The sequence below is a fragment of the Lithobates pipiens genome, unplaced genomic scaffold, assembly GCF_037356315.1.
Source record: "Lithobates pipiens isolate NorthernLeopardFrog02 unplaced genomic scaffold, aLitPip1_a1.2 Scaffold_1, whole genome shotgun sequence".
NCBI classification, from domain to species: Eukaryota; Metazoa; Chordata; class Amphibia; order Anura; family Ranidae; genus Lithobates; species Lithobates pipiens.
In genome coordinates, this window is record NW_027507685.1 from 132,659,195 (window position 1) to 132,673,841 (window position 14,647).

At 42.8% G+C, this 14,647-nt stretch overlaps 1 protein-coding gene across 2 annotated transcripts in view; it reads left to right on the forward strand.

Moving 5' to 3' along the window:
• The window catches only part of RABL6 (RAB, member RAS oncogene family like 6), an 83,714-nt gene that overhangs the window by 43,452 nt on the left and 25,615 nt on the right, over positions 1-14,647 (forward strand). Inside the window, exons 9-12 of one of the 2 annotated variants that reach the window (XM_077477001.1) lie at positions 1,888-1,991; positions 5,858-6,183; positions 9,182-9,335; positions 11,883-11,933. In XM_077477001.1, the coding sequence (XP_077333127.1) occupies positions 1,888-1,991; positions 5,858-6,183; positions 9,182-9,335; positions 11,883-11,933 (635 nt within the window). The remainder of the gene's footprint in view (positions 1-1,887; positions 1,992-5,857; positions 6,184-9,181; positions 9,336-11,882; positions 11,934-14,647) is intronic. The other variant, XM_077477010.1, reaches the window with a different exon arrangement.

Here is a 14,647-nt window from a genome sequence, read left to right on the forward strand (position 1 = left end):
ATACTTGCCTGCCCTGTGTAGTGGTTTTGCACAAAGCAGCCCAGATCCTCTTCTTGGGTCCCTCTTTGGTGCTCCTGGCCCCTCCCTCCTGTTGTGTGTCCCCACAGCAAGTAGCTTGCTATGGGGGCACCTGAGCCAAGCCACAGCTTCTTGTGTCCATTCAGATGAGATGTGGCCTGGCCCCACCCCCTTTCTCTCCTCACTGGGTGACTGACTTTGACAGCAGCGGGAGCCAATGGCACCGCACTGCTGTCTCAGCAAATGAGGAGGGGCGTTCCGGGGCAGCCGAGGCACTCCTGCAACATTGCTGGTTCTAGATGGGGCTCAGGAAAGTATTAGGAGGGCTTCTGCACACAGAAGGCTTTTTATCTTAATAAGGATAATGCATTAGGATAAAAAAAAAAAAATCCTTCTGCCTTTACAACTGCTTTAATTGTATTGACCTTTAACAAACACTCCATTCAGCCTAATGCAGCTTGGCATGTTGTGACAGTGTGGTAAGTTGACGTGCAAAAACTTGTGTTGCCATGTCTAAAAATGCAGACGCACTCCATTATTCCACAACGCATATGTATGCTATGAACAGGGCACATATAACACAGTTGTTTTCTATGTGCCCTTATGTTGAGCCTGTGTTGATCACAGCAGATAACTGCAGCTTAACACCCCTGGGATGAAGGAATTCTAAGAATTAAAGGTGCATACAGGCACTATAAAGTAACTGCTTGAGATGAGAGTGTAAATATTTCTGTATAATAGTTTGTGCCAACTATGTCCCTTCACTACCCTCTGAGGCCGATGGATGTGCGGTATAAACTGTCTACTGCATACAGTATACCGTACTGTGTTTCAGGTGCGAGACAAAACTTTGTCTCATACCTGGAATACAGAAGAGTCTACCGCAGTGGCGCTCAGCCGCTCAGAGCAAGCAATGTCTTCTAGCAATGAATACAAAGCTCCCTCTGATTGGCTGAGTCAGAGGTTGTCACATCAGCCCACCTCTGACTCAGGCAATCAGGTGAAGCTTTGTATTCATTGCTAGAATACATTCAGTGCTGCTGCGGTAGACTCTTCTGTGTTTCGGGTATGAGAAAGGAAGTCTTGGCTCGCACCCAGAAAACACAGTGCGGTATGCTGTATGCAGCCTTAGCTACATACAGTTTATACTGCACATCCAGCAGCCTCATGTTACTGAGGGACATAACTCGGTTGGGCCAGCTTGGCCCAAGTGGTGGAAAGATGGAGCTGCTCTTTAACTTGTCTCGCGTTTTCTCTTTCTCCATATCCTTTCCTTCCTTCCTTCTACTCTTTCTTCCCCTTTACTCCTCCACCTTTTATTCCCATTTGACTGTGTAATTACAGATGTTTGCTTTTATTTAAACAGTGGCAGACATTGGGGCAGCATACTTATGTTTCTCTATGCTGGGTTTTACAGTTAAGCCCACATGGATCGACTTTGCAGATAGACAGGTGACTGGTGTTTATACTGTGTACACCTGAGATCTTCTCCTTGTATGGAGTTACCTAGCTGGTTACTTGTGCAGTGGCTGTAAGTGGCTTTGTAAAACGATCGTCCTCTAAAGAAGTGATACATGCTCTAGCTTACTTATTAATATGTGGTTGCAATCCGACACTCTTAACCCTTGTGTGGCTGGAATTCTGTAGCAAAATGTTGTAGAATTCCATCTCTTGCCCTTCTGGACAGGAAGGGGTCAAAGGTGTCCTCATTCATAATGTTAATGTAGGGAGGGGGTCTAATTCCAGTTATATGACAAAACAGCTGTGTTGCTGTGGTATAGCATTGTGCGCTTGTATTATTCAGGAAGGGTTACTGGCGGTAAGCTCTACAGGCATCTTGATTCTGAACATTTGACTTGCATCTTGCAGAGAGAAACCTTGTTACGACAGTTAGAGACAAATCAGCTGGATATTGATGCTACCCTGGAAGAGCTGAATGTGCAACAAGAAACGGAGGATCAGAATTACGAAATGTAGGTTAACTTTCATGGACTGATTCATGGGTTTTCTGCCTTATGTTGGATTTGAATAACACCGAACATTAGAGGAAGGGGGGAGGACTGCCCATGATGCAATGGGGGCATTCCCTGTTTCCTTCCTTGGACACAGTGGGGTTGATTTACTAAATCTGGAGAGTGCAAAATCTGGTGCACCTGTGCATTGTAGCCAATCCGCTTCTAATTTCAGCTTGTTCAATTAAGCTTTGGCAAGCATAACCTGAAAGCTGATTGGTTTCTATGCTGAGCTGCACCAGATTTTGCACTCTCCAGTATTAGTAAATCAACCTCACTTTTTGGAAAATGATGGATACTGTGTTATATTTTAGCTTGTTTCTTATTGCTAGCAAAGAATTTCCTTGACTTTTTTTTGTACCTGAGCCTGTCTGAACCAACAGAATACTGAGCAAAGGTTGCTAGCATGTTTGTCCAAGATTTTCAGAAATTTTTGTTAACTCTTCAAATGTTGTCCAAAAACAAGGAGTGTTTTGGAGCTATTTGTGGTCCCTGACAACGTCAGGACAGGTCCTTGATGGGGTGTTGCAAAAGAGATGAGTTTGTGTCCCTCATGTGGCGGATTGAGTTGTTTGCATTTTGACCATGATAACAAAGCTTTTAAGACACTGGATAATGTGCTGACAACATTTGCAACCTAAACATTAAACCTGTTACCTGTGACCTCCATGCAAAAGAGCTTAGAGTGCCACTCAAAAAAAGTACTACAAACTTTCCCCTGTGATCCATAGCGCTGTCGGGTGCCAGCATTGAGAAAAGCTCATCTAAGCTGTTCGGAGACACAGCAGAGAAAAGGTAGAGAATGCGCACACCCAACCCAGCTGGTGTGCAATGCAGTGTAGATTACAGCTTCAACCTAGCTCCTCCTGTTCACACCTCTAACACGTTTCGCCCCCACCTACGGGTCTTGATCATAGAGGACCTCTACGCTTAAGCTCAGTGAGCAAGGTAAAACATGTTAGAGGGGGGTGTGGCCAAGAGGAGATAGAGCTGTATTTTACTGTGTTTCACACTAGCTGGGTTTGATGCGTGGCACTTAAACCTTTTTGTCTTCTGATAAAATATGTTCATTTACTTTCATGCAAATTTTTCTATTTTGTAAGTTTATGGCATGTAACCCTTTTCTCTTGAACTAACTAAAGGCATGCTACAAACAACGCAGTCATTCCTTATCCATCCCGCTGCCCATGCTACCAAACTCTATTGCATTGAAGCTCTAAGCTTTCTGAATGTTCAGCATTCAACATTTCAGATCCTGGCTTTCCATACTACTGTTTCTTTCTGCCAGTACCTTTGTGGCAGAGCACAGTGGCAACGTATAGCCAGCATCCTATACAACCGGAAGCAAGATGTTAAAGAACTTTCTGCAAGTGTCTTCAATGTTGCAGAATGCGGACAGTGGGACAAGTAATAGTTTTCTTTGCGTAAAGCCTTTTCGCTTTTTTTTTTTTTTTTTACATTTATAAAGCAAGGTTACCAGATGCTGGTTTTGCTTATTAGATACTCTAAAAATGGCAACATTGTATAGTTTTTAGTTTTTTGTATTTACAGTATACATTTTCTGTTTTTAATTGATGAAATGAAATCTTTTTTTTATAAATTTTTTTCTCAGTCAACTGAATCTAAAATAATACATATGAGCCTGTTTATTTTTTACCACTTGCATTCAGCAGGTAGTGGGCTCCTGGCAGCAACAGCAGCCTTTGGAAGGCTGATTTGCACCTGCGTGTAGAAATGGACCTGATAGAGATCAGGTTAAAAAGACTACCGTGAGCAACAGAAGAGGGAATGCATCCTGTCTTTATTGAGCAGAGATTGCATCACTGATTCTATTTTCTCTGGTTTCTGATGAATTGTTTGAAAATGTATTAGTGGGTGGCCCTGATTGTGCCCTAATGCCCAACATCCATCCATCAATTGACGAAACCAGGCAGATTAAGTTTGTTTGAACACTGACAGTAGCCATTCAGCTACATTTACTGTTCTACAGCTCCCACGGTTCAATAACCTCAGTGGGAGATTTATCCATCCACCCTGTTTAGTGTGGTTGGGGGAGATTTTCTTTAAATTCAGCCTATGGCTGGATTTAGTTGTAACCATGCTGCCAACAAGCACACAGAACACCCCCCCCCCCCCCCCCCCGTTCACCTGCTGGATCCCTACATGTAATCCCTGTTGTAAGCTCTGTATTGGTCTGTGTCTGAACTAACACAGGGTGGTTTACCTTTTACCCCATTCTTAGACCCCATCACTGCTACGTGGTAGAAAGGAAAGAAGGCCATATGCTCCTCCATAACTGGAATCACTGGATATTACCAAAAGCTCCTACAAACAGAACTGCAGGAGAGCAGATCACCTTCTCGCAATACAAGCCTAGTAATATGTCACTGAAAACAATGCGCTACCCATGTGGTTAAAGGAGAAATAGGACCAGAGCTCTTTCAGCCCTTCTTCTCCTAGGGGTCACAGAACTACACTTTGTTCTGCGCTCCTGTGACCTGTATTCAGTCAAACGTTGGCTAAAACATGCTTCCAGCTGACATCACTCAGCTGACTCTGGAGAGGTCACGACTTTATTGTTGGGATCCACCCAGATGCCTGGACCGGCAGCTGGCTCCGCTTCTTAGCACACCACTGAGAGCTCAAGCAAGCGGCTCCCACCCCCTGCACAGCCCAGTGCTCCAGTGAGTGCTGGGGGGCAGGGCAGGGCAGAGCAGAGAGTGATTGACAGTCACCAGCTCTATGCTCACTAAAGACAGAGAAGTGAGCGATCACTGGTCTCTTATTGCTAATTTCTCAGTCTAGAGGTGGCGCGGAAGAGATGCAGCATCAGACTGATGCTGCATCCACCTAGGTGAGTACATTTTTTTTTTTTTTTTTTTTTTCTAATCTTGAACGTCTTTATTATCTAAGCTGTTGTTGATCAGAGAGTAGTAGCTAATATGTGAGTAACATACAAATGTTTTCATGTAATATAATAGTAATTGTCAAAAGTAAAAAATGAACGAGTGTATGGTTAAAGTGTAAGTAAACTTCTATCAATTGTACCTAAAGGTAAGCCTATAATAAGGCTTACTATAGGTACTGTAAATATCTCCTTAACGTGCACCGTTTAGGAGATATTTACTGCATATGCAGCTGATGACGTCATTGGCGTATGCGCTCTGAAGAAACTCACCCGTGCAGTTTCTTCAGAGCGCTGTACCATGACTGGTGGCTCCAGCACACATGCACGGAAGTGACCTCATTGGGGCTTCGGCCAGACACACAGTCCGAGTCCACAGACCCGGAAGGAAGACGGGCGAAGTTGGATGAGGCCTTCAACAGTGACCACAAGGGCTTCATTTGCAGGCAAGTTTCACATAATGTGCTAGTATGGGATACATACTAGCACATTATGCCTTTACTTTGCAGGCCAGGGGAAAAAAAGGCAGCACTTCCTCTTTACAACTGCAGCAATAACTTAAAATATTTGCTCATCCCTTTAAAATATAAAAATGAGGTTTCCTTTAACGTTAGTCATGCAGCTCTGTCCTCTTCGAATTCTAAGCATTTGGTAGCATGTGGTAACCTTTTGACGCCTGTGTGTATGGGGATTAATTATTATAGATGTGTGTAAATGTTCTGCATTTGTTCTACTTTTCTGCGTGTTTTTAGACAATCTGGCACCTTCAGGCATGCGCCACGTCCTCCCACTCACACCGGTCTCATTAGTGAGATGATCTTCTCTCTCCATCAGTTCCGTTTAGTTATTGAGTCTGATGACGTCTTTGAGATTTGCACAATCTGTCAGATAAATGTTCAATATTTTCTGCATGTTCCCACAGATTTCTAGAGATGTTAGAGAATAATAAGCGTCTAGCATCTCCAGTAGCAACCAATGGGCAGAGTCCGTCTTCGGGCTCACAGTCTCCTGTGGTTCCCATCACCTCTGGGTCTCCTGACAGTTCTGGCGCTGCCACTCCACTTCAGATGCCCACTCCTACCCTGGTTGCTTCTCCAACACCTCCAGCAGCTGAGGTTTCTGAGACGCCTGGAACATCTCCATCTACAGTGTCCTCTCCGCCGCTGTCCCAGCAGTCTCAGCAGAAGCGTGGCTTCATGTCAAGGCTCTTTGGATCTTCCACAGCAGAGAGTACACCAGCTAAACCAGGTGGGTCCCTAGACCAGCAGGAAACCCAATGTCTCTGGTAAAAGAAAAACCGTCATGCAAGTATGTAGACAGTCATTCCTGACCTTCCTTTCCAAAAATCATAGTTGCCTGACTATCATGCGGGTGCAAAAACTTACTGATCTGGAACAAATCTAATAAAATATTCTGGGTTTGTGACTGTCATAGTTGAGGCAAGACAAAGAGGAGAAAATTCACATTTCAAGCAATTTCAGCCCTTGTACTTCTCTCATGACAGGTATATTTAAAACGCTAGACAAGTAGCTAAATGCACAATTGAATGTCATATATTAAAGTTTAACATGCCAAAGAATTTGTATTTCGGTCCTTTCAGGCCTGAGATGTACACAAACTTGGCTGTGCAGAGTGATAGGGTTGTGACCAGATTTTTCTAGATTCAGTTTAAGCATTAAAACCTGATCACTTCCCTTCCTCCAGCCTGTGATTGGAAAGGGAAAGTTCATTTGCATGGTAAAGACCCCCTTCCTTCGATCTTTCATCATGTTGCCATATTTCTGGTCAGCAGATGTGCATGCAGCAATCTGGTTCTGAGTGCTGCTTTATGAAGGCTTGAGAGACCGAATAACAAGTACATTAGCTAAATTTAAATATATATTTTTTATGAATACATATTTGTATTATTAGGTGTTTTTCATATCTTTTTGGAGCTAACATTGTGTGTTTTTGCATGACTGGCAAAGACTATAGGGCTCCATTCACAAAGTGCTAAAATATACTTGGCGTTTTTCAAAAAATCTTTTGCCATTCACGAAAAGCTACTAAAGTACCACATGCACTATTTTATGAGGTGATGCAGTATTTTAGTAGTGAAAACTTGTGGTAATTGAACCATTAGTCAATTGCTGGTTGATAAAGAGCACGTCTTTAACAACCAATGAGTCATCAGCTGTCAGCGGGGTTCCCCACTGAAAGCTGAATGTAACCAAAAGATTTGCCAGCAATTAAAAATTGTGAAGAAAGAGCATGGGGCATCCCCTCAATCCATACATGACCCTTCCGGTATGGTATGGGTTTTGAGGGGAGCCCTACGCCAAAAAAAAAAAAAGTTGTAGGGTTCACCCCAAAATCCTTACCCGATTTTTATCCAAGCATACAGCCAGGCAGGTCATGATGAACCCCGCCTGCAACAACAAAGGAGTCTGCCCCCGACGCTGGCACTTTATTTTTTTCCCATGTGTGGTTTTATTTTATTTTTTTCTCAATGCTGGCAATTCTTTTCTTTACAATCAGTGGTTGACTTTACTGGTTGTTAGGGACATGATGGCTGCCTGCTTCTTAACAACCAAGTAAATTGTACACGTTCCTTAGATGAAGCATGCTTGGATCATTACTTAATTACCGCATGCATTTAATTATTTCCTTATGTGAATTGAATTTAATGCCTGGTAATGACTGGACACCTAAATATCCTTACAGTGCTGCCTCATGGACATTAAGACAGGGAGACCCTGTATCTCTGACCATTGCATTTAAAATGGGGCCATGTTTGGAATGTATTTGCTTCACAATACAAACCTTTCAAACTTGACGCTAAAATGAATTTGTTAGGCGTTACATCGTGCCACTGGTCGCACACTTCAAAGACAATTCTGCCTAGTGCCCCTATAAGGTACTCAGGCACTTCATTCCTTTTGGTGCTAATTGGTAACTACACCACAGGGATATACCCTCAATTGTAACTATGGTGGAGACTGACCCAATTCAAATCAGCAGGCGAACATTGCTCTGCCGAAGGTCTGTACAACACTCAACCTTTCATCGTCTCTTGCATTGAAGCAAGAACTGGTTTCAACTCCAGCCTCAGTATCCGATTCTAGCGCCATTTCAGGGGTGCAACAAGCAGCCTACCTGACTCTTCTCCTACTCCTGTTTCTGAACCAGTGTCAAACCCTGCTATGCCAGTCCTAGGAGATACAGATTTATATAACCCAGAGTCTATGAATAATTTGCCCATGTCTTGCGCTGAACTCCAAGATATGGCATTTGCATGTATTTTCAAAACTCTTTTTTTTTTTTTTTTCCTGGATTTGCAATTCATCTGCTAAAATCATGCTTGCGAGGGGAGAGACTGCACTTTAGGCCTCGAGCCACAAAGGGGAGGTACTTAGCTGGACGTATAGAAGGAAGGTATTTTAGGGAGGGCTTTTGTGTGATAAATCTAAAGCCGTTTTTCTCAGTCAAGGCACTCTTTAAAATGATGCATAATCTCAGGCCCCACATTCTAAAATGTAAAAAACAAAAAATAATATATTTACATAACACAGCAACATCACACACATAGGTCATCCGTGATTTATTCTTCCAATACACCTTTGCACGCTGATATTGACTAGTATTGCAATGTTTCTCTCAGCTAATGTGACTCCAGTGCTGATGGCGAGGGCCAAACAAGCATACTGTGTAGGGGTCCGACATCCTCCTTATCAACTGATGATGTCATTGGTTGTTAGGACCAGCGGGTGGAAAGTTGTATGGGTGCATAATGAGAACCTGTGACTTTGTGTAACGGTAGGCTTGATCCACCTGCTGACTTTTTGGATCATTTTTAGGCATTTTGTCAAGGCACCCCTGAAGAAACCTGAAGGCACCCTGGTTGAAAAAGGCTGATCTAAAGCATGTATCGCTGTTAAGTTTTAGTGACATCCTTCAGACAACTAAAAGAAAAGGCAGATCTTGAAGTCATTAGAAGCTTTTCTGTGATAGCGGTTTTGTGGGGAGAAAGCAGCCTGTACGTTTTTGAGGAACTAGTAATGTTAAGTAGCCATTTTGCTAAGTGAGATCTAATGATTAATTAGGAACTGGTGGGATTCTTGAGTTAGCATTTTACAGAGGTTGCCACTCATGGAAATATCTCCTATGAATTACTTAAAAATCCTAGATGTAAAGAAGAAAGGTATTTTTGAAGCTTTATTATTGTGCTTTGTTTCATTACCCTTAATATTTTGCTCCCCTATGCCAGCGGACACTCCAACGCATGCTGAGCAGCTAGTGAAAGTCCAGAGTGTGGAGGACTTCATTCCTGATGAGAGCTTAGATCGCAGCTTCCTGGAGGACAGCGCAACTCCAAATCCACCAGAAAGACCCCCTCCTCGAGACAGGAGAGACAGCGATAGGTAGGTGGCTATGCCATACTAACCCACATTTTTGCTTGCATCAGAAAATTTGTATTTTAAAGCTCAATTCCAGCTAAATGATTTAGAATGTTTTAGGCAATTTAAAGCTTTAGAGGCTCTGTTAGGTAGGTATTTCTGTTTGTGTGTCGATGACACTGGAAATGATAGGAAATTTTCTCTAGCTAGCAAGGCCACAGACCAAAACCCATTTTTAATATTGTAGGAAGGGGTTAGAACATCTGACAGTTTTTATTTTTTTATTTTTATTATTATTATTATTATTATTATTATTATTATTATTATTGCTGTCTATGACTTCCTATCCTGGTGACAGTCGCTACCCCCAGTTCTTGTATGGCTGTCGCAGAGACAGAAAGTAAGTAAGTAAGATCTCTCCAATTGGATCACGGGGAGAAAAAACCCCTTCAGAATTGTTAATTTTTGTCCAACACCAAAAATAAATTTTTGTCCTTGAATGTATTGCAAGTTTTTTATTTTAATCAGTTTAAATTTGTTTTTTCAAACAGTACAAAGCATATGTGCTATAAATGTTACAGAAAGAACATATCATCCTATAAGTAGTGAAAGGTGCTTTACGTAATTATCAGTGGCAATTTTTAAGTCCTATAATGCCCACCCTGCGAGCAGGTCAAATATCACAATAATAAGAGCACCCATCATAAAGCATGTGCAAGGTATGAACTAGAACTTATTGAGGCCATGTTTATGATAATAAAGGTATAGGTACCCCTAGCCTCAAAAAGAAAGTGCTCCTGAGGCACCAATGCACACTCAATGTCCACCAGGAAGAATCAAATCCAACAGAAAAGAGAGGAGAGGTTAGAAGAAGAAAGGGTGTTCCAGTAGCGAAAGAGATGAGGAAGAAAAGAAAAAACGTTTATTAAGGAACGTTAGTAGTATGCATTCAATATGCAATGGTAAAAATAAGCACATTTGCAAAGTACTTTAAGATAGTCCAGTGTCATTCCAAGTACACATTGGCTGAAAATGGTCAGTTTGTCAGGAACTGGGCCACTTTCAGCCTGTGTGCACAGCTCCCTGTCCGGAAGAAGCCAGGCCCACGACTGGCTTCTTTCAAGTGGGCCTGCTGGGAAAACCATTATTCTGACCAGGCCCGAAGGGCCAATGGCTGTGAGCGCTAATCAGTGTGTCCTGTTGGGGGCGCGCGTGTCATAACACAATAGCACAGCAGGGGACATAGCTTGTGTTAGTACAGCAATCTGTCAGTTGTTTGTTTTTGTACAGCCTGCAGGGCTGATGTGTAGCCAGCTTTAGGCTGGAATTCTACCTTAGGGCTCTAGGAGAATACTCTCAAAGCTTGCCAGTTGGAAGCTATTTTCACCCAAGGTTGCTACACTTTTGTGTGTACTTGGGTATTCTATCCGCCAGTGTGGCTTCAATCTTTTCGTGGTTGTCACTTTTTTCCATGCCCAGCGATTGTTTAGCTGCTGAGCGGACATATAAAAAAATGCCTGAATGTCCGGCATACCTTTTTTATTTGAGTATTTTGCAGGGCCCTGTAGGGGTAGCACCTCCTCTGATTTCTGAATGTGTAAAACCTTGGTTCAGAATTAAGCCTTTCCACCATATACGTGTGGGAATGTCTAGTTCATTGCATCCTTTGAATCAGTAGGGGTTTATCCAGGAACAAATTTGGCTATTCTGTCAGGGACCAGATAACAGTAGAATGGTACTTTTTTAAAATTGGGTTCTATGGCAGCAACACTCAAAATCTGAATTTCTTATTGTCCATGTGTGTCTCGGTTATCTTCAGTCGGAATATTGAAGTCAGATGTGACTTTTGTAGAGTAAGGGCGCTTTCACACTGCCCGTCTGGGGCTTCTCTGCAGCGCACTGTACCCACTGTTTTCATAGCCTGGCCTAATAGAAATCTGTGGGAATCTGCAGGGGAAAGACATTAGGTCTGGGGTATGAGGTTCCTGTAGACCTCTAGTTGTATTTTTGTATGCGACTAAGTGGGTCACTTACAGTATATACCACTGGCTATATACTGAAGCATTTAGCTTAGTTCTGTCTTGTTGAGGTTGGTAAAGTATTATGGCTTGCCAAACCTCAAAATGTTTGTTTGTGCTTGTTTTTATATATAAAATATGCATCAAGGATATATAATTTAAAGGGTTCCCTGTTTTATAAAAAAAGGTAAACAAAAATGCTACATCCGTCCTACCTCCTGTGTGTGACTGTATTTACCTCTGTGGGTCATGAGCTGTCAGTACCCACATAGCTGGTGCAGCGGTCCTGGCATTTGAAACCCTGCTATTCTGCAGTGCTTCCTCGAATGATCTCAGCGATGCTCTGTGCTGACACTGACCATTGAGGATCGCTCTGATCTGTCCCAGAAGCGCTCCAGAAACAGAAGGGAGAAGATGAGGCATTTCAAATCCTCAGACCTCTGTATCAGCTCACTAACCCTTTTCAACCAAGGCAGTCATAAAGGTTGCAGGCAGTGCAAACATGATGTCATAGAAGCACCATGTATTAAATGTTTTGTTTTTTTTCACACAGATTACATGTGGCAAGACCGCAGATCAGCCTTCCACCCACTTTTCTCAGAGGGTTTGTTAGTTGCTCCTCTTTAGTTCACCTCAATAATCTTAATTATGAGAGTAGCGATTAAATGTTCACCCCTTTTGATTCATGGCTTTAGAAATAGATCTTTCCTTTAGCAACATTGGTAGATATAACATGTGATTTATGTGTTGTGTGTTAGACATTGCACAGTGAAAAGGAAATACTCAGGGATAGAACCAGAAATTGATATTTTAATTGGTCTCAAAGTGCAGAATGAGGGATTCGGTAACATTTCGGAGACCTCAGTGGTAAGACACAGATTGGTGTGGATAGATATCAGGTGATGGCTTTGTGAGTCACCACTGAATTGCAAAATGGCTTGGAGAATATCAGCTGTTTCTGGTCAACATTGACAGACAGATGAATGTTATCTGCATCAATAAGAGAAGCAGATTGTGTTAATGCAGAGTAAAATATGCAAAGAAGGTGCCGACTAGGGAGAATGTATTTTGCCAACTTTTCACCATTTGCATAGGGTTATTGGTCTGTCATTGTCTTAATGTATTCATTTAATCTGGGGGAGGTGTTTATTTACGACGACTGTACTATGAGTGTACTAGGGCTTCAGTTGAAAAAGTATATCTCAAGGCTCCTTTCTGACAGTCAAAATAGGTCCAAACTCCAATTTCTTTCTAATGTGGAAGCCTCCACAAAGCAATATAATTAATCACTTACCTTCCTTGAGTTTAATTCTTCATTTGTGTCTCCTACACTTCCACTCTGACACTGCAGCTCACAGAGGGAGGGTTTGAGCTGCAGAGGCAAGTCTGTCAGTCCTGAAAACAGTGGGCAGGACTAGGTGTGGCCAGATGCTGATTGACAAGCCACGTGTTTGAGAATCGGCAGTCATAACATCCTTGTAACAACCTCTCATTCCTCTAGTGCAAGCAGGCACAGCCTACATTAGTGACTACACTGCTTTGAATTTGGGAGCAATGCCGCAGCATTGTTACACCATCACAAGAAGCTGTGTAAGGGTGGCAATACATACAATTTTCTTATTCAATTTCCTTTAGATTTGCCCTCAACTATGTAGTGCAAGGGCCTGCCTGATTGCATACACATTGAAAATGTTTAGGTTTGACTTTGTATTATATGGTTTTGGTAAATCTAAAGCAAAATTGTACATAAAAACTATATAATCTATGGCCAACCTTAGATGGACTTTACTGGCCAGATCAACAGTTATTTTGCAGGTGCACTTAAGGAAAAGTGCAGAGCACACTTATTTTTTATTTTTTTAATGGTAAGTAGTGATGGCCGAACGGTTCGCCCGGCGGTCGTTTCGCGGCGAATTTCCGACTTTCGCCGTCCGCGGGTTCGAACGCCTTTTTCCGTCGTTCGCCCCGGCGGACTTACGTGTTTAATGTATACAAGAACTTTAACCTTTCGTGACACGTTTATCATGTGTTACAGGACAACCAATTGAGACATGACAGCTCATGGACACTTGGACATTCCCCCTAACCTATAAATACACCCGATCCGGTGGCCATTTTACATTCTTTCTTCTGTCACTGTAGGGAAAGGATCCTGTGTGGAGTAGGGACAGAGAAAACGCTAGCTATTTGGTACACAAAAGTTCTTTTCAGGACTGGTATAGGTGTTAGGTCAGCAGCCTGAGTTTCTTTTGTCAGTTTAGATAAAGGGACAGAGCGCTGTATGCTGCTATTTTAGGGACAGCTCAGCCAGATTAGTCTTTCTTCATCATCATCATCATCATCATCATTAGCTGTTACTATCAGGTCCACAAAAGAGCTGTTCCAGCTAATCGTTCCAGCCTACTCTTTTTTGCCAATTTGTATAGGGACAGGCAGGAAGCAGTGTGTCAGGCAGTGAGGATAATTTTAAAGACTTGCTGTTACTATTAGTTCCACAAAGGTTCTTTTCAGGACTGGTATCAGTGGTACGGTAATAGGCTTGTACACGTATAATATTCTTTCTTCCAAATATAGAAAGAATATTATACTTGACTGCTGCCCTTCTGCTGCAGTCTGCTAATCATTCACAACTCACTTGTTCCACAAAGCTCTTTATCAGGACTGGTAACTTGGTCTGTCTAGGGTGCTACGGTACATAGGCTTGGGTGCGGTACAGTCTGCTGTTCTGTAAGGACCGCTATCGGTCCACAATACATAGGGTTGCCGTGCACTACTGCTGACCGCTGCCCTATACTGCAGCAGTCCTTCATTGGTATAGGGACTGACGTACAGTCTGCTAATCACTAACACACAACCTGCTTGGTCCACAAAAGTTCTTATAAGGACTGGTAACTTGGTATAGGGTGCTACGGTACATAGGCCTGAGTGCGTTACAGTCTGCTGTTCTGTAAGGACCGCTATCGGTCCACAATACATAGGGTTGCCGTGCACTACTGCTGACCGCTGCCCTATACTGCAGCAGTCCTTCAGCGGTATAGGGACTGACGTACAGTCTGCTAAACACTAATACACAACCTGCTTGGTCCACAAAAGTTCTTATAAGGACTGGTAACTTGGTATAGGGTGCTACGGTACATAGGCTTGAGTGCGGTACAGTCTGCTGTTCTGTAAGGACCGCTATAGGTCCACAATAGATAGGGTTGACGTGCACCACTGCTGACCGCTCACCTATACTGCAGCAGTCCTTCAGCGGTATAGGGACTGACGCACAGTCTGCTAAACACTAACACACAACCTGCTTGGTCCACAAAAGTTTTT